This window comes from Nansenia antarctica, assembly GCF_963989245.1.
Source record: "Nansenia antarctica genome assembly, chromosome: 17".
NCBI lineage: Eukaryota > Metazoa > Chordata > Actinopteri > Argentiniformes > Microstomatidae > Nansenia > Nansenia antarctica.
Window position 1 is genome coordinate 18,273,751 of NC_137687.1, and position 27,435 is coordinate 18,301,185.

At 43.0% G+C, this 27,435-nt stretch overlaps 1 protein-coding gene and 1 pseudogene across 2 annotated transcripts in view; one reads left to right on the forward strand and one right to left on the reverse strand.

Annotated features, from left to right (window-relative positions):
• Positions 1 to 15,618: 15,618 nt before the first annotated feature.
• LOC308172463 (thiamine transporter 1-like) lies at positions 15,619 to 18,644 on the forward strand (the record flags this gene model as incomplete). Its single annotated transcript, XM_080547366.1, has 7 exons — positions 15,619 to 15,765; positions 16,062 to 16,325; positions 16,546 to 16,741; positions 16,907 to 17,173; positions 17,602 to 17,794; positions 17,879 to 18,020; positions 18,492 to 18,644. The coding sequence occupies 7 exons, from the start codon at positions 15,619 to 15,621 to the stop codon at positions 18,642 to 18,644; spliced, it is 1,362 nt and encodes a 453-aa protein (XP_080403492.1).
• Positions 18,645 to 19,829: 1,185 nt separating this feature from the next.
• Positions 19,830 to 27,435, reverse strand: part of LOC308172464 (arf-GAP domain and FG repeat-containing protein 1-like) — a 40,422-nt pseudogene continuing 32,816 nt past the window's right edge. Inside the window, exons 17-22 of the transcript in view lie at positions 25,391 to 25,571; positions 24,522 to 24,601; positions 23,430 to 23,525; positions 21,165 to 21,322; positions 20,763 to 20,853; positions 19,830 to 19,886 (exon numbers count right to left, since the gene is read on the reverse strand). The product of the transcript in view is annotated as an arf-GAP domain and FG repeat-containing protein 1-like (transcript). The remainder of the gene's footprint in view (positions 19,887 to 20,762; positions 20,854 to 21,164; positions 21,323 to 23,429; positions 23,526 to 24,521; positions 24,602 to 25,390; positions 25,572 to 27,435) is intronic.

Here is a 27,435-nt window from a genome sequence, read left to right on the forward strand (position 1 = left end):
CCGATCGAGTCATTTGGAGTGAAATCGGCCGATTTAAATCGGTGGCCGATAAATCGGAGCATCCCTAGTTATCAGACAGGACGTTACACAATGATGACATGTTATTAGGGTTGGGTACCGAAAATCGTATCATCCGACTCTGAACTGTTTGAAGAGTCGCGCGATGCTCCGCAATGCTCCGCGCCGCGTTTGGCACATACCCTGATCCGTTTCGCCATTACTACAACCCACAGCAAGCCACTTCCTTCTCCAGGCTTTTATCGAACTACTGCCCCCATCTGGGACCGAAATACATTACACCCAAGTCTGAAATTCACTCGCTAGGTGTAGAACATGTCAATAACGCGATCCCCGCGAAAAAAAATTATAATTCTATAAGACGCCAATTGGCGTCTTTGGCAGTCAACGTTACTATTCTATAAGACGCCAATTGGCGTCTTTGGCAGTCAATGAGTTAATAATAAAATATTTTTAAAGTTTAAGATTAGGAAGCCTCTGAAAAGCGAGGGAGTTATGAATTGTGACATACTGTATTGGTTATTTAATTGTGCTTGTATCCCTGTCAGTGCACTAACTGTCTCTGACAGCAGTAATAATTTCACTTTAACTGCGTGGGGCAATATAGCGCTGATCTTAGTGAATAGGGCGGGTTTGGCAATGATGTTCATTTGCATGTTCCCCTTTCTATGCAAAGTTTCCCCTCGGGGACATTAACGTATAATCAATCAATCAATATTTTGCTCCCCTTCTCGTGAGTCGCGTGTATCTCTGGCTGTGTTTACGAGCGAATCATGCGAAAGGGAGCAAGATATGGCAAGGGACCTAACCCTAACCACTAACCACTAATAAGCTCATAATTCATGTATTAATAAGAATAAATACATATAGAAATGTATTTCGTTATACTGTGTGTATTCGTTCATTTATTTGTTCATACATTCATTTATGTACCTATATATTTATTGTTAATTCTGTCAGACTTGGTCCTCCATAGTTGATGGTTATTGGTTAATTCATTGACTATTGCGTGCGCTTGAATGCCTTGTGTGTGTGTATTATAATAACTTGTTTGGCTGTCCGTTGCATTCTCTGGGTAGACAGGTACTTATATTTAATTTCCGTTCGTTTCATGGTCTGCATAGTGATCTCCTCCAGTCCCTGCGAATATTTTGCGTGTGTGCGTGCGTGCGTGTGCGTGTGTGTGCGTGTGTGTGCATGCGTGTTGGTCGTACCCAAATGTTTCGAGCACCCACGGGCAGAAACATAAATCGGCGCCTATGATCGCGAGCCCGGTTGTGTTCCATCCATCTGGCTGCTCATACATAGGTCTAAAACGTGCGGTGATGAGTTTCACTCAGGCCTACCCAGATTTTTCCAGGCCTACCCATCAGCCACTTTCTGTATCCGCCACTGATCCTACTACTGTGTCTGAAAAATCAATCGTCATGTATCATGGACCAGAGAGGGGGAGGGGAGTAGTAGCTGAGCGGCAACAGAGTTTGGATTTTTACCAGGTGGAGGGCTCCAGTTTATCAGAGTTATATTTCCTCTTGGTTCTGGGGGCTATGCAGGCCTCTTCACTAGATCCCTTTTCTAAGAATATTCTGATGTCCTTGAGGGGCTGCCGAACAAGTGTGTACTCGTATTCGACATCAGTACCAACGATAGGCACCCCCAGCTTAATGGAGTCCCCAAGGCTCAGGAGTTTTATTTTCATTTATTTTCATTTGAGTGTATATTTAACTAATATATATTGTGCCTCAGCAATAAAAAAGTGAAAAGCTGTTTAATGTTGTCGACCGTGTTATTATTATATACAGTATATATATATATATATATATATATATATATATATATATATCAGGGTTTCCGTTAGAAAAATTTGGTGCCGGTCAACGTGTCCGGGAAGATTTCAATTTGTCGGACAAACGGGAAAAATTCCGGTCATCATATTAGAATATAATATAGGTGTTTGTCGCGGTGATTAGCTGTTGTGTAGCCTATATAGGCCATTTAATGTCCATTTCTCATCCGATACGATTAGATCGCGAACTATATAATAATATAGGCTTTCATGATTCGCATGCGCTACTATGGCATAATATGTCCAGGGCTGCACGCGCGCCACACTGGGCAGCCTAGTCACCTTTGCTACTTTGAATTACGACTGTAGGCTACTTTAAGATGTTTATTTCAATTGCATTAATGGGATTTGAGTATGTAATTGGTAATTTTAAGTATGCCTAGTTTAGCTTTTGATGGCTATTTGAACGGACTGCATCGATCGATCAATGAACGGACATTACGTTAACTGAAGTGTGTTAAATAGTTTCACGACAGTAATGTAAGTTTTTTATATTCTCTTTCCAGTTTTACCCTTTTTATCAATAAAACAACGTAATTTCTATAACCACGTCTCGCTGATTGGGAAGGCATTAAGTCTAGCTGCCTGTCAAATCATACTTACTCGGACTCGGGAGTATGAGAATGGGGAGGATGTATCGGGGGGATACACACCCGTGGACTATTTCACCTTAGTGGCACAAATTAAACTCTAACACTATAGAATCTAGAGATAGACTAAAATGATGGACACCGACTGAATAACTGAGTGGGGGAAGACAGGTCTCAAATGTGAAACAATTATAACATTTAATACATAAAGATAAAACATACACAAATATATAACATTGATATCCCTAAACTCAAATGTAGTGTGGTATTGTCAACCTAATCTAATCAATCCTAATCTAATGGTACCAGGAGCCCAGGTTGTCGATAGTAGCGTACTACTCCCGTAGTACTTCTCCCGACTCAGGGCTGGAACGGGCACGGCAGGCTCAATCAATGAACGGGGTTGAGATGGCCGCTAGCGTCCTTTACTAGCCGCATCTCACGGCCCTCGGTGGTCATTCACTGTGCTCTAGCACATCCAAAACACGCAGAACAATAACCTTGACTCCGGTCACTGCAGTGGTTTTATTTAGACTAGATCAAACTAAATTACGGTAACTGACTAAACTTACGGTACTCGCGCCGTTGAGAGACAGGGTTGCCAGATGGGGCGGGTTACCGCCGAATGGGCTACTGCGTTTAGCGGTTATTTTCACCGGACAATATGACCGAAGAGGTTTAAATATGTCGGACTTCAACAGATTTTATCGGACAAAGACCGGTAATTACCGGTTAACGGAAACCCTGATATATATATGTCATTTAAAAAAATCAAAAGTACCGAATTAAGTACCGTTTTGGTACCGGTACCGTTTTTAAAGTATCGGTTAGGTACCGGTACCGGATAAAACCCAAACGGTACCCAACCCTACATGTTATCAGACAGGACGTTACACAATGATGACATGTTATCAGACAGGACGTTACACAATGATGACATGTTCGCCTTGCGAATCAAGACAAACCAGGTTCACTTTATTTCCTTTATAGTGTTGTTACCTTGTTAACTTGTTTGGAACAGATCACAAGTTCTCAGACTATTTATCTTTTTATCTTTTTACTATTTATCAAACAAAGGAACAGTTACAAGAGCAGCTGCTGCTGGTGGTGAGGGGCTGGCTGAGGTGAAGAGCCTCGCCCCCTGGCTCCACTCCCCTATTTGTAAACAATGATGTGTAAATACAGTTTCAAATGATATCCCATCACCTTTACTGTAGAAAAGCCCAAGGTGCGAAAACTAGGATGATCCACATGATGTCATTAGGTTATAGGTCACATGATGTCACTTCAGGTTATAGGTCAGGGGGTAGGGCTCAGAACACAAGAAGCCATTTTGAGATGACCACATGGCTTTAACAAAGGGTCGTAAACCCTACCCTCCCCTCCCCTAGCCCCCATAGTCAGGAGGGTCCTTATAGCAAAAGGCAAACTATACAGTTTATGTGTGCATGTGTGCCAAAATCTACTACAATGGCGCTACGTGTGGACACTGGATTTCTAGACGTTATTTGCGTTGATGGCCTTCCATAGTGGAGAAGCGCCATCAGTACCTCCGTGTGCTCGTCCAGACCAGGCGACACGGACATAAACTGATAACAAGTTCCGCCAACATTATATAGTGTTATATATATAACAACATTCTATAGTGTTATACATATATATATATAACAACATTGTATAGTGACAGAATAGCCTATCTCTGCAGACAGAAGAGGTCAGTAGCAGGGTTTCCGTTAGAAAAATTTGCCGTCGGACATGTGTCCGGGAAGAATTCGATTTACCGGACAAACGTGATATATTCCGGTCATCATATTAAAATATAATATTTTTTTTTTTTTCCAAAATCATATATTTTTTCCCTCCAAATCTAATGTTTGTCGCGGTGATTACTGTTGTGTAGCGGCCTATATATGCCATTTAATGTCTATTTCTCATCCGATACGATTAGATGCGAGCTATATAATATATAATAATATAACATGATTTGACGCATGCGCGCTATGCCATGCGTCAAATCCAGCGCTGAACGGGTCCAGCGCTGAACGGGCGCCTCACTGGGAACTGAACAGACAGCATCGATCAATGAACGGACTCCACATTACGTTAACTGAAGTTTGTTAAATTGTTTGGGATTAATGTGAGTTTTCTATTTTCTCTTTACAGTTTTACCCTTTTTTTTTTTTTAAATCAATAAAACAACGTCATTTCTATAAGTCTCGCTGGTTGGGAAGGCATTTCGTTTAGCTCGGGAGTATGACAATGGGAAGAACATAACTGTTTATTGAGAAACAATTGATAGGCAGTCTGGGATACGTATATAAAGAAATACCACAATGTCTAGATGTATAACATTTTATTGAACAGTAACAGTGCAAGCATGTAGGCTACGGGGAACAGGGATTTTGGTCAGTAGGTCCTTTGTACAGAGGGCGTTTCTCTCCGACAACGCGTTCCCAGGTACCATGGAAGTCATAGGTAGTCCAGCACACTGACAGAGAGACAGACAGACAGACAGACAGACAGACAGATAGACAGACAGACAGACAGACAGACAGACAGACAGTCAGCTTACTTCTACCCTTTTGAGTGGAATTACTCCTTTAATTAGCTGTTAGCCATCTCAAAGCCCCCTGAGTTGCTCGTCAACACTGAGAATAGACCACATTATAGAAACCAAAACACCGTTTTTTTAAATCCACAGGGAATAACCGAGAGTGTAAGGAAAGGCACACCCAGCGCTGTCAGTGGTGGGGAGACTTGAAGTGGCTTTGCTTGATTTCCATCACAGATTCAAGGATTGAAACACTGATGAAAATAGGGAGTAATAGTGATGGGATTATTTTAGATTATTTTAGATTAGATTAGATTAGATTAGGTGAGATTCAACTTTATTGTCATTGCAGAGTACAAGTACCAGACAACAAAATGCAGTTTAGCATCTAACCAGAAGTGCAAATAGTGATATAAAAACAAACACTTAACTTTCGGGGAAACTGCTAAAATAAAATAAATTAAATAAATTAAAAAAGAAAGCGACTATTAGCACCGCCGAATGACAACAAACGTATGAGTAATGAGTAAAACAATGTCACTTTTATAGTATGTTGTTTAACTTGCCGTTCGGTCGCCATGGCTCTGGTGTGTGTAGCAGTTTCAGCTAGCTGGCTGGAAACTTCTAGGGGTGCGTTCGTAAACACGCTCTGAGAGCGCCGGAGCGCACGCTGGCTTCGATGTCACAGAGCGACCGAGTCGTTCGATTGGACGAGAGGCGTTCCGCGAGTGCTGATCGGATTTCCAGAGCGTGTTTACGAACGCACCCAGCCAGCTTTAGCGAATTGTATTCAAAGGGAATTATTTTCACCGGACAATATGTCCGACGACTTTTCAATTTGTCGGACTTCACCAAATTTTACCGGACAAAGACCGGCAATTGCCGGTTAACGGAAACCCAGGTCAGTAGTAACATGTTAGACAGTGAGGCAGCGAGCTGAGACAAAGGCTTCTACTGACCTCCGAGACTCAGAGTCTCCCGTTCTCCTTGTTGACTGTTGAGATGTTTTCCGCAGTAAAGGAAACCAAATACAGAGATGTAACTATTCTAACCGTTCTGCCATGACTACAGATGTTGCATTACTGCTGTAATGTTTGCCCTCTGTCACAGTTGTAAACTTAATAATCACTCGTAAGCTTCAGCACGGTGTGTGTTTACTGACTCCGCCATCTTAGATCGACTTCTCGTTCCCTGGTATCGCGGGAATAGACCACGTCGTTCTCCAAGTATATCCAGCTGCAGACATCAAATCTATCACCCGGAAACGTGATGGAGAGTGGTTGGAGCGCGTCATCATACCGCGCCTGCATATTTGCATAGACTACGTCATCGCCTTACTACGGTGGAAACGAAACCAAATGAACACATTCCCAGCTATGGATTCTACAGTTAGGCCTATATATATTTGGTCACAGACAGAATTTGTGTTATTTTAGCTGTTTACCAAAACATCTTAGTTACAGTCATACACAAGTTACAGTCATATAATGCATATGAATGAATGAATGAATGAATCTTTATTTCGAACATGATTTAAAAAAACTAATAACAAATAACAAATAACTAATATGTAGAGTACAGTCCTATCAATTGTTCGAAAAGGAGTAGGAAGAAGCCTGTCCTACCCCTGTTTATACTTAACAATTATGCTTACATTATATAATCCAATTAATTAATACATACGGTATATTTCAGTATCATCCGTTCTAATACTTTTTCATTAAAAATAATTTAAACCTTTTTTTAAATAGAGCAATAGAGCAATATTTCTGCTTTCCTTCATATGTTCTTCATATTTTTGACATTAGGAACAAGTTATTAGTGTGATCACGATATCCGACCTTATGTACAATCCTCATAGCTTTTTTCTGTAGTGTAATCAATGGGTTTAAAGTGCTTTTATATTCATTTCCCCATATCTCCACACAGTAACTCAAATAGGGTAAGACAAGACAACAATATAGAGTATACAACATCCTCTGTTCCAGAATATGTTTTGCCCTGCACAATACTGCAATACTCCTTGATACTTTGGATCTAACGTATCTTATATGAGATTTCCAACAGAATTTACTGGGCTTAAAGTGCAGACTCTCAGCTTTAGGTTAAGGGTATTCACATCCAAATTGAAGGAAGGGTTTATGAATTATAGCTCTTATATATAATAACCAAAAGTAATTAGACAATTGACTCAAAAGCTGTTTCATGGGCCAGTGTGGGCTATTTATTCCTTCATTATTTCTTTCTCAATTAAGCAGGTAAAAGGTCTGAGTTGATTCCAAGTGTGGCATTTGCATTTGGAGGCTGTTGCTGTATATGCACAACATGCAGTCAACAGAGCTCTCAATGCAACTGAAACAGGCCATCCTTAGGCTGTAAAAACAAAACAAAAATCCATCAGAGAGATAGTGGGAACATTAATAGTGGCCAAATTAACTGTTTGGTACATTCTGAGAAAAAAAGAATGCACTGGTGAGCTCGGCACCACAAAAAGGTCTGGACATCCATGGAAGACAAGAGTGGTGGATGATCACAGGATCCTTTACATGGTAAAGAAAAACCCCTTCACAACATCCAGCCAAGTGAAGAACAGTCTCCAGGAGGTAGGCATATCATTATCCATGTGTACCATAAAAGAAAGACTTCACACAAGCAAATACAGAGGGTTCAACACAAGGTGCACAGACAGTGCTGTCCCAGACACAGAACGAGAGCTTCAGGTAAAATACACACAATTTAAAACACTGCAATATGGAAAATACATAAATAATTAACATTTACAAATGTAACAATTTCTGTTAATTATGAGGTGCATGCCAACAGAATTTATCACCAATGATGTGTTTGCAATCTCAGGAGATTGAGGTGGAGTCCACAGACTGTGCAGTCCCAGAAGCAGAGCAGGAACTTCTGGTAGAACATACAGCATTCAAACACTGCATTGCAGTCATATGGAAATGCTTTTATAGTTCATATCTGTTTATATAGCATTTGCTACCATTTGCTGTTATGAGTTCATGAGGTTCATGGAAACATAATTAATCAAAAATGATTTATTTACATTCACAGGAGACTATGGTGGAGTCCACAGTCAGTGCAGGGTGGAGAGCAGTGCAGTAAGGTAGATTTTGGAAGATGAGGGAGCAAATAGTTGTCAAAAGACTGACTATGATGTGATTTACAGTAAATGTGACCTAAGCACCAGACACATTACGGTGTATGTTAAGTTGTAAGATTGTTCATATGAGCTCAAACAGAAAAGAGAGCAGGACTGATTAACTGACTATACATCCCCCTGTCTGTTTTTATTTAACACAATGCTACCTGACATGTTGACCAAGGCAGCGCACACGTGTACTATCTTGTCAATTGTAGCTACATCCTTGTTCTCAATCTCATCCCGCAGGGACTTCACGAAGCAAAAAGGAAGCGGCCCACCCAGGATTTGGAATCTGCACTTCAGGACGCCAATCACACGTTCTGTAAAATACCAATAAGTCTTTTGATAATCTTTTTAGGAAAAACTTCTCATAACTTTAGCCATGTTCTCAGTATTTGTCATAGCACTGTTATACAAATGGCTACAGTCATACGTTGTGCTGTGTTGTTGAATATTGGCAGGAGTTTCAATGAAATTGTTAATCATTTATAAATAAATATATATACTTGCCAATATGAATCCGAACTTTGGATTTTCTTCTGGACTCTTCCACGTCTTTGCCTGGAAGTTGTTTCCTAACCTGAGTGAAGGCTGGGGTTAGGAGACTGGCACCAAGCAGGCCAAAGTCATCTTTAAGCGTAAAACCACGGTCAGCCAAGATCTGAAACAAGGAATGCGATTGAATAGAGTAAGTCTATTGCTTTTAATGTTTGTGGTGAAATAATGAGTACAAAAAAATGTGTGTATGTGATGAACTGTTACAGTATAGTATAGTATGTAGAGTTATACATTACCTGGTCCCCAGGATGGTGGTACACTGGTGAAATTAAGCCAGATTCCCTCACTATCTTAACATCGGATGCTCTTCCACCCCAGCCTTTGGACAAGAAGGTGATGCTGCCTGCAGGACTACACGCAATCAAATATTTTACCGTAGTCCACTTCTTATAGCTGGAGTAAGATTTGGCCCTGTGGAAAAAACAAAGCATGGTTAGCGTTCAGAAGTTACCTGGCCAAGTAATCATGAATTACATATTTTTTGGTGTCTTTACCTGGCTTTAAGCCCCTTTGGATGTACAATTCTGATTTAAAAACAATCAATGATTGATGTGAGGCGAGGAAATGTGGCCTTTATCGTTGGTGGTATGGTTTGTCTGATGCAATCCCTGTCAGGCCAGTGAATGAGAAAGGTGATCTTTGCATACAGAAGATTCAGCCAACGTTGGAATATGTGGCGGATGGTAGACTGTCGTTGGTCCAGTATTTGGCTCAGCAAAGCAATAGACGGATTCTGGCGTAGCTTGAGCAAACAGAGGAAAAGCTGGTCCTCGGTCGACAATCGAAAAACCTTAGGTGGTGACTTGATCAACTGAAGAAGGTAGCGATGTAGACAGTCAAACACTGCCCAGTCAAGCCCAGTCATGGCCCTGCATGCACTGTTGTTGCCTCGAACAGCATTCACAGACAATCGCTGCAATGCAGCATCACGTTCTCTTCTGGCCTCATCTCTCTCTCTCCTGAGATTGGCTACCTCTATTACAATAGCAACCTGCTCCCTGTGCGAAACTGGCCTGTTGCTCAGTGTACCGTCCTCAGTGAGAGGTTGTTCAGTAGGCTCAGTGAGAGGTTGTTCAGTAGGCTCAGTGAGAGGTTGTTCAGTAGGCTCAGTGAGAGGTTGTTCAGTAGGCTCAGTGAGAGGTTGTTCAGTAGGCTCAGTGAGAGGTTCTTCTTCTGAAGGTGACCTTTGTTTTCTTTAGGCTGACAGGACCTTCCCATCATCACCAGCCTCTCTCTTCCTGGCATTTTTGTAGCGCCGTAATTTAACTCTGCCTTGTGTCAATTGCTGCCGATGTGGAAAAATAGATGGGACATAATCCGGATGACTACAATCATTCACATGGAATCCTGAAACCAGTAGAGTAAGTGTAAGCCAAATGCAGATACTCATTCAAAAGAACTTTATACAGCTTTGATTAAATGCACTCATCAAATGTAGTCATTAAGAGATGCCACCTATTTGAAAGAAAGTCCCCTATTTTCTGTAGAAAAAGATGCCTTGAAGATTCAGCTGTTTTATGACGACTTCGAAACTTTTTTTGGCCAATGTCAGTGTAATGTTTTTTTAATTGTCTCTTAAAGAAATTATGTTTGGCTTCATAACGCATGCACCACATGTGCAGAATTGGGCCGATGTTCCTTATATTGCGAGGATAATGTAGCATGAAGTGATGCTTTGGTAAGAGATTGATTGAAGGAAATAACTGCTTGAAGAGTCGATGGTGGTCAATGATTAAATGTTTGAGGTATATGGTCATGCCTTCTGACAGGATTGGTGAAAATATGATGTTCACGATCTGAAGAAGCAAAAGTAGAAGATGCCAGTACTTATCATCTGTCTGTATCAAATCACCAAATACAAAGGCATATTGCGTAATAAGCACCAAGACTGTATGGCATTCAACCCCAAATCATTACTTCCATCAAACAACTTCACTCTTGGCGGACGATTTCGCTGTTGATTGTAACCATAGTCAAAAGCATGTATTCTACCAGCCAGTTGTTCAGCATTTAGGAAGTTGTCCTTAATGTACTGCAGAACAAGTTTCACTTCAAACTGACCAACCCCCTCTAGAATATCATGCATTATGTCTACAGAAAAAGTATTGAATTTTTATTGAATACTGAAGTGAATTCAACAGACAACTGTGTTTCACACCATATACATGAGATAGTGTAGGATCTGTTTGAATAGTTTGACAGTGCTGTGCGTGCATCTCAACAGTTCTTAGTACAACTTTCGGATCGTCCTCACAGAACACAGATTGAAAACAATGTTTCTCAAGCAGACAGAAACGACAACAATAGCGAGCCCCAAATGATTCCACAAAGCCAAACAGACCATGCAAACCAAGATTATCTCCAGTGACCTGAACTAAGGTACCATGAATCACGTGTTTCAACATGGGAATTTGAAGTCCCTCTCTTTCCAGTATTTTAAGATCATGAACAAGGGGCTCAAGTATGGAATTAAACCCATAACGCTTGATGTCCTGCGCATGGAACAGAGCACACCATTAAACATTAATCAAAGAGGAATTAAAGATTGGGGGGAAATTTCTTAATGTAAAATATATAGCACCTAATTTATGTAAGCCCTTTTTAGAGCCCAAGGGATTTGCCGTTTCAAAGTCGTCATAAAACAGCTGAATCTGCAAGGCATCTTTTTCTACAGAAAATAGGGGACTTTCTTTCAAATAGGTGGCATCTCTTAAATCTGCATACACACCTTCCTTGTGAATGTGCCTGGGCTTGAACATGTCTGCAAGTTCTGGATTTTGAAAAATGTTCTTAAGTGTTTCCAAAATGGGAACATATGCAAACTTATCAGTTACAATAACCTGGTCATTATGTTCTTGTAGTTCTGTTTCTTCTACTGTCAAATCTTGTGCCAAGCACCTTTTCAATAGGTACAAGACTTCCCCATTTTTCTTTTAAGTGTTTGTTTCTTTTAGCTTCAGAATTTAAAGGTGTGAATGGGTTTTCCAATTTTTTAAAGGATTGTTCTATTTTTTCTTTACTATCTGTGTCCTGTGAGGATACGCACTGTAAAGCTGCATCTTTAGCCTGACTATGAATATCAAAAAAGACTTCTTCCATGGATGACACAAAACTATTTACACTAGACTGACTTAATCCACCTGCTTTGAGTTGTGCGACAGCAGTGGCACATATCTATGGTGCTCTTATTGGACTTTCTTAAAAGATAAGATGTCGACGTCTCAACTAGACCATCTGTCACCCCCTCTTCTACACTGCTTAAAGGAACATCATTGTCAACCTGTTGGTCAAAATTCTCAGTGTGTTTGAATGTTTCCTAAAACCAGAAAAAGTACCAAACACACAGCTACATCCAGTGTGAACACATTTCTTAGCGCCCGGTGTTTCGCCCTTTCGGCTCTACGTTGCCACATGACTATTTCACCTGTGTGTGTTTGTCCCTCTTGGCAGGGAATGAGACAGAGGAATCCGGAGAGCAGGCAGAGGAACGAGTGATCGTTTTTGTATATGATGGTATATTCTCCATCTTTTGATCCCATCATCCCCACTCCACTAAAGCTTAGCTCTACCTGCAGGCTAGAATGCACCATGTCCCCCACAGTGCATTTGATGTGAATTTGTATATGATGGTATATTCTCCATCTTTTGATATTTTGGGTTCACATGGTTTGGAGCTGAAAATAAAGTTGTTGAATGCATTAATTTGTGTTAAGTTGTCATTTTTACTCACTTCATGGAATATTTGTAATTAGACTTTTAAATTAAGTGTAAAAATAACACCACACAGATTTTATTTAACAAATAGTGGCACGTTTCTTTGACACCATGCAGTGTTAATTGATGTTAAAATTATACTCTATCAGAGTTGGTTTTTCACTGTAAGAGTAAATTATCAACACAGCAGTGTGTAAAATCAACACTTATCTGAGTCAACTGACCCTCCAGTGTTAACGTTTAATAACTCAATGCAGTGTTAATGAGCATAGGAATTTAACTCAATCAGAGTTGATTTGTTATCACAGAAGAGAGAATTATCAACACTACTGGGAGTGATATTAACACTCCACAGAGCTAATTAACCTGTAGTGTTAAGTTTAAACAACACAAAACAGTGTACACCAGTGTTACCTTTTTACTCTATTTAGAGTTAATTTAACTCTAAAACTTTAACACTAGGGAAAGAGTCAGTTTAAATCCAATTTGGAGTAGGACCATATACACTCCGGAATAGTGTTACATTTAACTCTTTAAGTGTTACTTTAACACTGCAAGATTTACTGTGCAGAAGCGCAAATAGTGTAACATGATAAACCATGTGATATAAGAACATGACGATGATAGTAAATAGGTACAGGATGGAATGTAGGTTACCCCCTCTTTCTGTAGATGAAGGGCGATTCTTATAGAACATCATTCAGATTGTCATGATTGTTTAACCCTCTCCTGAGGTAGCCTACTATTTCAATGAATTAAGATGTAACAGGATTCTGACTCTTAGCTGTTGATGGTGAACTGACTAACTCTTCTTGTTTACAAACAAATCAGATAAGTGTATGTAATTGTGTGTCCCCATAAACCAAGTAAGCATATAAACCCATATACAAACAAAATACAAAGGACAGCAATTTAGAAGGAATAGCAAAAATGTGTTCCTTTTATTTTCATATATATTGTGTGCAGTGCTATAGTATGTGTTTGGGTTTGTGGTATGTGTATGTGTATGTGTTTGTGTGTACAAAACAAAAATAACAAATCAGGTTGAAACAAACACAAACCTTACTTAAACACTCAATGAAAAATAATATAGAAAGTTCAAGTCCAGAGTTCTAGGTTTAACATTTTAGGTTTACCAAGCGCTTGGATTTGTTGGTGCACTATATGAAAGACAAATAAGTCCCAATTGGTATCACTGATACGGTAAATCCCAATTAGCCTACTCACGGTTCCAGGTGGAGGTGAAGCAAATGCGGTAGCGACGAAGGAAGATGGGTTGGGTTGGCGCGTTGCACACACGGACTCAGTCCTTCTGGTGGCAATGTGGATAACAATCCTCGGAGTTCAGTCTTAGGGTACAAGTCGCTGCTTGCTACCCTACTCGGTAGCTGTAAACGTCCACGGTTTGATTGTTGACAACAGTTTACCCATAATAGCCTAAAGTGTTTGGTGTGTTATGTGTTATATGATCTGTGTGATCACAAGATAGTTTGATAGCGTTTATTATTTTCCTGGTTGAATGTCCAGTGTTATATTGTGGTGCTATTTTATCTGCATTCTATGGTTATTTAAAAATAAACATTATATTTATACTTTTTCTACCACTGCCTCTGTGGGAGTTCATTTAATTGTGACAGGACATGTGTGGGAAACCCAGCTAGTATACCACCCCGCCACATACTCATGAACAATAATACTTTACTTGTGTCTCATATGAATGAAGCCTTATGTAAATTATTCAATGTGTATCAAATTGTTATTGAGCGAGTGACATGACCTTTGGGACATTTCATCATGACCTGGGGAAAAGATGATCTCATCACTAAATTGTACCACGTCGTTGAAATCAGACTGGATCAATAAATGGTGGAGGTGTGGTCCTCACATGGAAATGTACTCATCACCATGACAACAACCAGTCAGTCATCTGAGGCCCTATGACAACCAATACCTCCTATGAAACTGTATATAATTCTGATGTATCAATGTATCAATTTAGAACCAAATCTGACTCCCTAGTCTCCTGAGAATTAATTTCTACCACACTGTGTTTAGATTGGCTTATTAAACATTTAAAGTTTAAATAATTCCATGGAAATTGCTGGCTTTGGTCCAAGTTAGAATAGTTATTGCTTTAATTAAGGTGATATACTTTGGGGGTCATTTAAGAGATAGCTTTACTTTCTTAATGTGATTGGTGTGAGTATGGAGAGGTGTCAATGGATTTGTACGGTTAAAGTTTCCCGTAATGAAATTGTGCTCAATTACGTCTGCGATTAGGGAGAGGTTATTGTGGGAGCCAATTAATGGAGGAGGCGTAATGTTCAACAGAGCTCTCCCAATATTAACTCTAAAATAAAACGTCATGAAGGTACGCTTTAGGACATGTACTTGTACTGTTAATTCATGATAAATATTTTTTTATATTTTGCTAACATATCAGCCCAATAGAGCTCTCAGGTCTTTTGCTAGCATATCAGCCCAGTAGAGCTCTCAGGTCTTCTGACGCTGGTTTTCTCTGTGTACCACATGTACAAAATAAGAGGTTTGGTGAGGCTGCATTCTCATTTTATGCACCCAGATTGTGTCTTCACTGCCAGTTTACATTAGGGATGCAACCTCAGCACATACTGTATGTTCAAGTCAAGACTAAAAACCCATCTTTTTAATATTGCCTTTAAATGACTAAATAATTAAATTATGATTATATAATGATTGGAGCACTTTGAGCTGCAACGTTTGCAGGAAACGTGCTATACAAATAAAAAGTTGTTGTTATTATTATTATTATTATTATTAGGCCTATTATTATAATTTTAAAAAATTCCACACGCAGGCTTTCTTAGGCATTGTTCTGTCCAACTACTGTTGAAATCCATTTGATATTTATGACTGATAGCATAGCATGGCGCATGTTAAAGATTAAATGGGTACGCCTCCCTCTGCCTCACGTTGTATTCACCGCATATCTCAGTCTGAGCAGGAATGTGGGCCATCAGTGGTGCACTTTGAGCAGGTCGCTGACTGACTGACTGACTGACTGACTGACTGAGCTAACCGATTACATAAACACAACTTAAGACGACTCCCATACAATGACTAGGTAGAGGCAGGACTAATGATAGTGCATGGAGGACCAAACCTGGTCAGGTAAACCAGTAGCCTTGTGTGACACGTGGAGATGGAAACTGTGAAGCGATGGAAGGCAGGATGGGGCTATCCCACAGGTGTGCTCTGCACCTACGGGTTCTTCAGTACTGTGAAACCTCTGGAACCCTTCCTGTTCACATACCTGACGGGGCCAGACAAGAACCTGACAGTGGAACAGGTAATAATAATAATAACAACAATTCATTGTATTTATATAACACTTTTCCGGGGCTCAAAGACACTGAACAGGTACAGTAACAACTTCAGCGCAGTCTCTCTTTTAAGAGCAGTTTCAGACCGTGTTTAAATATGCCACTTTATGCAATCCTTATCCATTTGATCTCTCAATCAAGTGTGAGGTTAAAGGTTAAAGGTTAAAGACAGACAAGGTTTTACAAGCTTATGATGTATTAAAAATATGAGAAACCCACTCTGGGTTCCAGTCTTTTGACTTAAGTGACCTTTGAACTCCAGGTGACCAATGGAATCTTCCCTGTGTGGACTTACTCTTACCTGGCCGTGCTGGTCCCTGTGTTTCTGCTCACCGATTGGCTCCGCTACAAGCCGGTAGTGGTGTTCCAGTGTACCAACCTCACAGTGACGACAGCCATGTTGCTGTGGGTCCAGGGTGTGGCAGCCATGCAGGCCATGCAGTTCTTCTACGGCGTGGTGACAGCCAGCGAGGTGGCCTACTTCTCCTACGTCTACAGCGTGGTGGACGTGGAACACTACCGCAAGGTAATTACCGAAAAATGCCGGTTGAGAGAGGACGCTGGCGTTGCTTGTTCGCGGCTTCTCCACCCGAAATCTAGGTGTAATTGCAGTATACAGAGTAGATTGTCCTACAAAGACACTTAGATTTAGTTTTCAGTTTGTAAAGCGTCTTTGAGTGTGTAGAAAAGCGCTATAAGTCTAATGTATTATTATTATTATTATTATTATTATTATTATTATTAAGGCCACGTCTTACTGCCGCAGCGTGCAGCTGCTGGGCTACACCGTGGGCTCCGTGTCGGGACAGCTGCTGGTCAGCTTCAGCCTCATGTCCTACCACAACATCCTGGTCCTGACCCTGGTGTTGACCTCCATCGCTCTGGTGACTTCCTGCTTCCTGCCTATGCCGCAGAGGAGCATGTTCTTCCACCGCGGTCCGGGTGACGATAGAGAGGGGAAGCGTACGACTGGAAGTATCGAGAGAAACACTAAAACTGACCCGCATGAGCAGCTAGCGTTGCCAGGAGGAGGGGACGTGATTGAGGGTCCTGGGGGGCCAGTAAGGGCAGGAGGAGGGGACGTTATTGAGGGTCCTGGGGGGCCAGGAAGGGCAGGAGGAGGGGACGTGATTGGCGGTCCTGGGGGTCCAGTAAGGGCAGGAGGCTGCTGTCGGGCTCTCCTCCAGCTGTGGCGAGACTTCCTCCAGTGCTATTCCACCAAGCAGATAGTGTACTGGTCGGTGTGGTGGGCGCTGGCCACCTGCGGGTACAACCAGACAGTCAACTACGTCCAGGTGCTGTGGGAACACGTGGAGCCCTCCCACAACTTCACAGTCTACAACGGAGGGGTGGAGGCTGTGTCCAATCTATTTGGTGAGTATAGCTCCCGTAGACATCTTTAGACTTCAAACAAACCCAGTAAACAAAGAGTCCAAAAGACGTCCTCAGGGAAGCCGGAATGTGGGCTCAGATGACGTCTTTCTTTTCTGGACGTCCTAGAAAGACGTAATCTGGACGTCCTAGAAAGATGTCACCTGGACGTCCTAAAAAGACGTCATGTGGACGTCGTAGAAAGACGTCATCTGGACCCACATTCCGGCTTCCCTGGAGGACGTCTTTTGGGACTCTTTGTTTACTGGGGAAAACCACACAATAACAAAAAACGATCAAACCATAAAACAAGTTTGTGAAAATATACTGAGGAAAATACATTACAGAACGTTGTTATTTATCCAAAATAACACGAGATAAAGAATCATAAAGAGTTGATCAGTTCAGATAAACGTAAGTGTTCCCTAAAGGTGCGGTGACGGCCTACGGCATAGGCTTCACGCAGGTGGACTGGGCCCAGTGGGGGGAGGTGGCTCTGGGGTCCTTCTCTGGGCTGGGGGCCGCCGCACTCTTCCTCATGACCTTCACCAGCAGCATCTGGGTGTGCTACGCCGGCTACATCGTCTTCAAGTGCTTCTACATGCTGCTTATTACCATAGCCATGTGAGTTTTTCCAAGACATACCAGGAAAACAAATGCCAACTTCTTAAAAAGGTCACCGTTCGCCAGCTTCTGTCTTTACCATAGGTTCCAAATCGCTGCTGACCTGTCGATGGAGAGATACGCACTGATCTTTGGATCGAACAACTTCGGTGCTTTGGTCCTTCAGACGATCCTCACGTTAGTGGTGGTGGACAGCAGAGGTCTGGGCCTGGACATCATACCACAGGTGAGTCTGTTGTTCAGGGACAAACGCAGAAGTCCTTTCTTTGCTTTTAAGCTAAACATTTCCAAGAGCGAAAACAAAACACGGCGCAGCAGCTTTCAGTCACACTGCCGCATGCTCCTGGAACAAACTCCCTGAAGAAATCGAACAGGCCCAAACCCTTAAAATAGTTAAATCTAACCTAAAAACCTCCATGTTTTGCAAGAGTTATGATTAAACACAAACACTTCTATCAATGTCTTTTTTCCATTAACTATTGTCTTATTAAATGTTTTATCTATTTACTTCTTATATTTGCTTTTATTCATTGTCATTTTTATTTTCTTACTATGCTCCTGTTGCTGTATTTTTAAATAATGTATGTAAAGCACTTTGAATTGCCCCTGTTGTATGAAATGTGCCATACAAATAAAGTTGCCTTGCCTTAAAAAGTACAGAAATGTTTTCAGACCCCAGTCTCCATTTCTCTTGCAGTTCACCATATACGGAAGCTACTTCACGGCTATCAGTGTCATTTTCTTTTTGAAGGGTGTGTTCACTATTCTGAGAGCACGGCGAAGCCACAAAGACTCTTTCCCTATAGAAGAGCGCCCCCCAGAGGACACTTGCCTTGAACACAGACTCTGACCAGAGGAAACCCGAGCACTGGCAACCTGAATACATTTCAGAACGACAGGTCAGTTTGTCTCAGTGTTCGCCTTGTCAATAGTACAGCAGCTAGCTTCAAATTATTTAGACAGCGACATTTTTCAAATTGATAGAAATCTTTCATTTATACAAAATGTTTCAATATATAGAGATGTACAGCAATACAAATAAAAAAAATTCGTTAGATTTTTCGTTAAAATTAATTTTAATATATATATACACATTAACTTAAATTTCAGTAACACCCAACAAAAGTGGTCTTCAGTCTATAGTCATGGTCCTGATTCACAGAGATTCTGAGAAAGTTATTAGAAGTACTTCTATATTGCGCTAAAAAGTATTACCCAAGGAGGATTTGAAAAAATAAATTTGACCAACATTGGATTGTTTTTCTCAGAACGTTGCCAGGTAGGACTTATTCTTACTACAGTAGGAAGCGTTGTGAATACAGCCCCTGGTTGACACCTGGACCCCACACCAGGTGACTACAGCCCCTGGTTCCCACCTGGACCCCACACCAGGTGAAAGCACAGATGAGAGAGCACTGCCTCTTGATGACTTGTTGAATGGGCAGCAGAAGAGAGATTTCCCCCCCCCACCTTTAGTCTCTTAAAAACAGAATACGTTGTCCTCTCGTCCTCTTCTTCTTTTCTGTAAAAATACTCTTTCCGATGCCGCACAAACTGCTTTTGGTTCTTTTACAGATACAGTAAACTCACAGTAGACCCCCAGGTTACCAGGTTACAGCTCTGCCTTAACAAACGCTGTGTGATAAAGATACAAATACTGATATGCACAAAGAGCTTCTATGTACATAACTGCAGCATGATGGATGGGATATTTGCAATAACTTAAGTATGGGTCCAGTTTAAATATACATGTGGTGTCTGTTGAGGCCAAGACAGTTCATGGGTTAAATTGAGGACTTCATCAGGAGATCACCTCTTCCTCTTCCTCGGCACACCGCTACCGTGTGTTGTTTTGTTGCCGTAGACATTGTCACTGTTGCTTCATTGTTGTTGTTGTTGTAATTGTTGTTGTTCTTCTTCAATAAAAATACAACTTTTAGAAACTTTTTGCGTTTTAAAGCTATTTGTGAAACAAAACAACGAGACGTGAGTGTGCTGGTCGACACCCTCCTGTTGGTGCGGTCTGGTAGCGGCGCTATAAGAAGGGGTTGGTGGAGGATCCTCCTGCTGGAAACTGTGCGCCAGGAGCTCCCTGAGAGACAGACAGAGAGGAAGAGAGAGAGAGAGAGACAGAGAGAGAGGAAGAGAGAGACAGAGAGAGAGAGACAGATAGAGAGACAGACAGAGAGAGAGAGAGAGAGACAGATAGAGAGGAAGAGAGAGACAGATAGAGAGGAAGAGAGAGAGAGACAGATAGAGAGGAAGAGAGAGACAGAGAGAGAGAGAGAGACAGATAGAGAGGAAGAGAGAGACAGACAGAGAAAGAGAGAGAGACAGATAGAGAGGAAGAGAGAGAGAGAGACAGATAGAGAGGAAGAGAGAGAGAGAGAGAGATAGAGGAAGAGAGAGAGAGACAGATAGAGAGGAAGAGAGAGACAGATAGAGAGGAAGAGAGAGAGAGACAGATAGAGAGAGAGAGACAGATAGAGAGGAAGAGAGAGAGACAAACAGATAGAGAGGAAGAGAGAGAGACAGACAGATAGAGAGGAAGAGAGAGAGAGACAAACCGTGAGCAAGGGAATAAAGACAAGTCTTGACATTAGTCCCCTCCATACGTATTGACAAGAGGAAGCCATTTTGTCTTCTTGTAGCTCTGTACTCCACTCAACTGTTTGGATTTGATCTATAAGTCAATGTTTTGAGTTGTTGTTTTTTTTCAGATTGGGAATTTTAAAACCCCCCAAACATCCTCCCCCTGTATTCTCTGGTCATGCTCTACCAGGCCTGTACTATCTTCAGTTATTGTCAGTTTTGGAAAAGAGAACTAACATCAGGAAATTAAATGCATGTTCAATTGGCTTTACATCTGAAATCTGACTGACTTGGCCAGTGAAGAACTTTTTTTGGCCCTGAAAAGAAGAAGACTGCACTTTGAAGTTTCAAACACCAAACAAACGGTTCCACTCACTAAGAAAGGGTTGCTGGAGACCCCGGGTCCGACCATGGCCTGGCCTAAGGGGGTGACCATGGGCTTGGGCTGGCCGAAGGCTGAGAACCCCCTGCCTGGAGGAGAGGAGACACACATGAATTAAGATAGACACACACACACACACACAGAGACACACACACACACACACACACACACACACACAGACACACACACAGACACACACACACACACACACACACACACACACACACACACACCCACCCACCCACCGTTGTGCTGCTGGGGGTAGGCAGGCGGCGGGGGGTAGGGGCCCAACACACACACCCAACACACACACACACACACACACCATTGTGCGTCTGGGGGTAGGTGGGCGGGGGGGGGTAGGGGCCCAACACACACACACACACACACACACACCCACCATTGTGCGTCTGGGGGTAGGCGGGCGGGGGGGGGGTAGGGCCCCTGGCCAGGGAAGGGCTGCTGGAAGGTTCCAGAGAAGCTGGTCGGGAGGTTGTAGGCGGCCGCGTTCCCAAACCCAGACGGCATGCTCAGAGACCCGGTCCCAAACGAGGCTGACACAGGAGGAGAGGACTGTTACACACACACCTCCCCTCACACACACCTCACACACACACCTCTCCTGATATAAAGATGATCATAATGATTACACGGCCGTATGAGTCATTTACAACACTAGCTCCTGACCTCACTGAGTCATTTACAACACTAGCTCCTGACCTCACTGGTTCATTTACAACACTAGCTCCTGACCTCACTGGAGGTTATTACGTCTTCATCTAGGATGTTCTGCTAACCGGTATGAGCAGCAATGAGTAGTGTTTCTACTGACCAGCAGGGGGCAGGATGGGGCAAAGCCACCCTCACCAAAGCGAGGGAAAAAGAAAGATGGCGACTGAGGCATAATCACCCCTGCCGACCCTCATAGAAGCAGCGCAAGGGTCAAAGTTCAGAGCACACTGCACATGCACTGGGAGGGAAAGAGATGTAGAGGCCCCAGGTGAACTCTAGGAAGCACTTCCACATCAAGCAAGGGAGGGAGAGGAGGAGGGGTGTGGCTAGAGGAGGAGGAGGAGGAGGAGGGAGAAGGAAGAGGGGGACCTACCAAAGTGAGCTGCAGGGTATCATCAGTCCCTCACTCTCAAACACCCCCCCCCCCCCCACCCCACCAATCAGACAGAGCCATCGTCAGGCCCTCAGCTCTCAAACACACCCACGCACCCAGGCTTTTAAAAAAACAGCTTAAGACTGTCTTGTATAGACAGGCTTTTGGATAGCCCCAAAAGCCTGTCTTTCTGTGTCCTGTTGATGTTGTTGTACACCTGTTGTCTGTTACTTGTTTTTGTTTTCACTTGTTTGCCTATTTTAACCTGCTATGACTTTCGCTCTTTTATTATGTTTTATCGTGTTTCTTCTTTATTATGTTCTCTATATGTAAAGCACTTTGTGACCCCTGGGAAAGGTGCTATACAAATACATTTTACTTACTTACTTAGGTACTTACTTACTTACATACTTACTTACTTACACCCCCCCACACCCAAGCCGGCCGCTCTGACAGTTCATCTTAATCTCACTCAGCCACATGTTCAGCGATTTACTCTGTTGGACTGAAAAAATGCTGGACTATGTTCTCTATGTTCACAAACCAGTAAATAATTATGTTAGGTACATACAAGACACTGAACTCCAAATTGCTCCCAGTGAGCGGGCCGGCGCCTTGCATGGTAGCTTGCCGCCATTGGTGTGTGAATGTGTGTGTGAATGGGTGAATGAGAGGCGCTATATAAGTATATATATATATATATATATATATAAGTCAGTCCATTTACATATACAAAGCCAGGGTTCAGAAGACCTCCTCAGGGATTCACATGACGAGCTCAGCTGAGTGGTGAGGTGCAGGTATCTGCTAAATAAGGACCTGGTTGTATCTCTGACGCCCCTCAGAACACAAACACTGCCCGTCCTCTCTTTCTTTTTTTTAGCTTCTAAGAAAAGTGTTCACATACTCATGGTGCCTCTGTAAAGACGGGGGTATTTTGCATAGTGTTACAACATATTCAGTCAAAATGGCCACTGACCATTGATAGAACAGCTAACTAGAACAGCCGTGCCTTTTCTTTTTTTTATAAGTAATTTTTTCTGAGTGGGGCAGTACCACTCATATTTTTCCTTTTTAATGACAGATATAGTAGAGATTATGACAGGAAGGATGGGTGAGAGAGAGAGAAGGGATGACATGCAGGATATGTCCGCGGCAGGAATCGAACCGGGAGCCCTGCGGTACATGGTCAGCGCTTAATCCACTACGCCACCTAAGCGCCCCAGCCATGCCTTTTCTACCTACTATAAGAGCTGCCACAGGGGTCAACCATGACCATTACACACAACGACCTCTAGTTGGCGCCGTCTTGTAAATTAGCCTGCCTCCTACACAGAAAAAACTAGCAAAATAGCTTTATCCTAGCTTATCCTGATCCTGTGATTTGGAAAATGTCAGGATACTGGGTGGTAGAACGCACATATCTAGGAAAAGTCATGAAAGGAGGGTCCTGAAATTTGATTGAGTGCAAAGATATAAAAAAATGCTCACAGGGTCAAATGAGCGCTCATGGCTGTTCTAGTGTTAAATAAACCCACCCTGCTCCCCCTCCCTACCTGCTGCAGCCACGGCCGCGGCTCTGCCGTTGTTCTGGAAGGGGTTAGTGGGGGCGGGCGCTGGGGCCGCTGCTACAAAGGGGTTTGTTGACGGAGCTGCAGAGAAGAAGAAGAAGAAGAAAACATCAAATATTTCCCCTTCAGTAAAGACGAGAATAACGAAAATAACTTGTTCCATCGTCTAATTCTTGGTTGAAGGACTCAGGGTGTGTTCTCACTAGAACATTTGCTTCACTTGGAAACAGAGTTTAGGGGAAAATTCGCTTCCCTTTTTGCGTCGTTTGGAGCTGTGAGAACGCGCATTCGAAGTCGCTCTCGGAGCAAACAACCGACGGATGCTCCGCTTGAAAAGGGTGGTTTCGCTCCGGTTAGAAACGACGCGTCGAGGCTGTCCATAGGGAAACAACAGCGCATGCGTGTTGATCTGGATAAGAGCGGGACGAACGGGCAATTTTCGATTTTTCTGACCAATCAACTACCACGTCTGTTGCTTCGATTGCGTATGTTACTTCGTTTACATAAAGGGCTGTGAGAACGCAAATCAGAGAAATAATTTATGCAACAATGTTGCAAACTCATCCACTTGCTCCGGGTCCCGATTCAGACTTTCATGTGAGAACATGACCTTAATGTCCTTTTTATGTCTAGAGAAGATGAAGTATAATATAAGGGGCTGCTCTAATAAGTAAAAAAAAACGTGGGATCCTATTCTCTCTTTTGTTAATTCATTCCTTCTTTAGGGTGATTAGATAGTCTTATTACTTATTTTACAAAGCACAAAGTACGCTACTATTTGTATTTATATATTCATTTGACACTGGTTGGTAATAACACAATGATAAATGATTGTCTTTCTTGATGTGTGAATGTTCATTCAGCCCTATGCGCAACACAGTCATTTCTTTGTTTTGTTTTGAGTCCTCTCTTTTACTGTTTTTTCTTAGGTTCCTCCTTTTTTATACTGTACTGTCCTTTTTGTATTGTATTGTTCTAAAAATGTCAAATCGGGTGAACAGTTTGTTTATTTGGTATTGGTAACCCAATAAAGATACTTGTGACTTCCTTTTTAGCTTCATCTCAGAGTTCACTCACCTCCGAAACCCTGGGGCATGCTGGGTATGCACTGCTGTGGCTGGCCTGACGACACGCCCGTCACTGCCCCGAACATACCCCTGTCACACAACACAACACAACACAGGGGTTAGTGTATGACCACAGCCCCAAACACCCCCCTGTCACACAACACAACACAAGACAGGGGTTAGTGTATTACCCCAGCCCCAAACACCCCCCTGTCACACAACACAACACAACACAACACAGGGGTTAGTGTATGACCCCAGCCCCAAACACCCCCCTGTCACACAACACAACACAAGACAGGGGTTAGTGTATGACCACAGCCCCAAACACCCCCCTGTCACACAACACAACACAACACAGGGGTTAGTGTATGACCACAGCCCCAAACACCCCCCTGTCACACAACACAACACAAGACAGGGGTTAGTGTATTACCCCAGCCCCAAACACCCCCCTGTCACACAACACAACACAACACAACACAGGGGTTAGTGAATGACCCCAGCCCCAAACACCCCCCTGTCACACAACACAACACAACACAACACAGGGGTTAGTGAATGACCACAGCCCCAAACTACCCCCTGTCACACAACACAACACAGGGATCAGTAGATGACCACCGATACTAAAGAAACATTGAACAAAGGAGGTGAGAGACTGGGTATTTTAAAAAGATGAGTGAGCTTCAGGAAAAAGACACGACAATCAACAAGTAAATAGTGGAGTACTTAGCTAATTACTTTAGTTAGTATGTGGAAAAATAACTCATTTCAAGTTATGGGAGGAGTGATAGGAAAAGGTAGACAGAAGTAGAAAGGAACAAAAAGTAAGTAAGTCAGAGAGTACAGAGGAGAGGCGTGGTTTGGGTCTCTCACACTTGTGACGTGCTGCAGGTGTTGTATACGCTGGTGGGGGGGCCGGAGGAGCCGAAGACGTTGTCCAGCTCTGCTAGCGCGGCGTAGCGGTCCCCTCCTAGCAGAGCTGGCTGGCTCTTGGGAAGGACTCCTCCTCCTGATGATGCAGCTGCTGAGCTGAACCCTGCTGGAGCGCCCCCTCCTGGACACACACAACACACATCCTTCAGTTTTGCGGCAGCAATCGATTTGGACCACCTTACAGAACACACTCAAACTGATATCACTTACCATTTTCAGAAATACATTTCAGCAGGTCATAGTTGACTGTTGTTCCTGCTGATTGCCCCCCCCCTCCCCCCCCCCCCCACACACACACACACCGCTCTCTTTTCACACATAGGTTAGTTGACTTTGTTTTTATTTATTTGTTCTCAACTGATTTTATCTGGTCAAACAAAAAAAAACAAAAAAAAGTCTGGCTCACAACCACTACACTGTGATGGATTGTTTGATTCAGCAAACTCTCCCACAAATATTAAATATTATTAAGTTTAACATCTTTGTCCTATGTCATGACAGGGGAACATTTGCAGTATCAAACGGGCTAACCACTGAAAATGTGATCAAATGTTCTTCTACTTTAACTTGTTTTATATGTTATTGTAGATGGTGCTTATATTCAGAGAGACACCAGTCACGTCTAAGTCTGCCCTTTCAAACTGCTCTCACTGTCCCGCCACACTAAGGTGTCCAATAATAGCACATAGTCCAGTGACCTCAATTAGGCTTTCTAACAGGCACGTTAGCCTCATAATACTGGACTCATAATAACTGCTCAAGTGGGCATTTTAGAGCAATCTTAAAATATAGATATATATCTTAAATATAGGGTAGCAACTGTGCAGGAGACCGCAATGGCATCATGGATATGAAATGGTTGCACAGTCAGTATTTTTTTTTCTTTTATAACCCCCCCCCCCCCCCCATAACTGACTTAGAACCACTCTGTAAACAAGACACCAACCACCATAGAACCCTTCTTGGGGATATGCTGTAAGAAACAGACCTCAACCTCTGATTCTAAACATGAATAACTGCTGGTGGTGCAGAGAGGAGGTGCTACTTCATCTTAGCCACTCATGCGCACCAGCCCAACCTCCAGCATGTTTATCCCACCTTTAGTTCTGCTACACAGAGGCTGGCAGGGAGGTTACCTTGCTCCGTTTGGGCAGAGCTAAAGATGGCATCCAGGTCAGTCAGAGCTGCGTGTCTATGGGCAGGGACGCTAACAGGGACGCTAGCAGGGACGCTAGCTGTCTGCAGCCTCTATGGCTGGTCCTAAACGGACTGACTTATATCGCGCCTTATTCCAAAGCGCTTTACAACGGCCTCTCATTCACCCATTCACACACACATTCACACACCAATGGCGGCAAGCTACCATGCAAGGCGCCGGCCCGCTCACTGGGAGCAATTTGGGGTTGTGTCTTGCCCGAGGACACTTCGACATGTGGCCAGCCGGGGCTCGAACCGCCGATCTGCCAACCTTGCCATCATTAGACGCCGGCTCTACCTCCTAAGACACAGCCTCTACCTCCTGAGACACAGCCTCTACCTCCTGAGACACAGCCTCTACCTCCTGAGACACAGCCTCTACCTCCTGAGACACAGTCTCTACCTCCTGAGACACAGTCTCTATCTCCTGCGCCACAGCCTCTACCTCCTGAGACACAGCCTCTACCTACTGAGACACAGCCTCCACCTCCTGAGACACAGCCTCTACCTCCTGAGACACAGCCTCTACCTCCTGAGACATAGCCTCTACCTCCTGAGACACAGCCTCTACCTCCTGAGACACAGCCTCTACCTCCTGAGACACAGCCTCTACCTCCTGAGACACAGCTTCTACCTCCTGAGACACAGCCTCTACCTCCTGAGACACAGCCTCTACCTCCTGAGACACAGCTTCTACCTCCTGAGACACAGCCTCTACCTCCTGAGACACAGCCTCTACCTCCTGAGACACAGCCTCTACCTCCTGAGACACAGCTTCTACCTCCTGA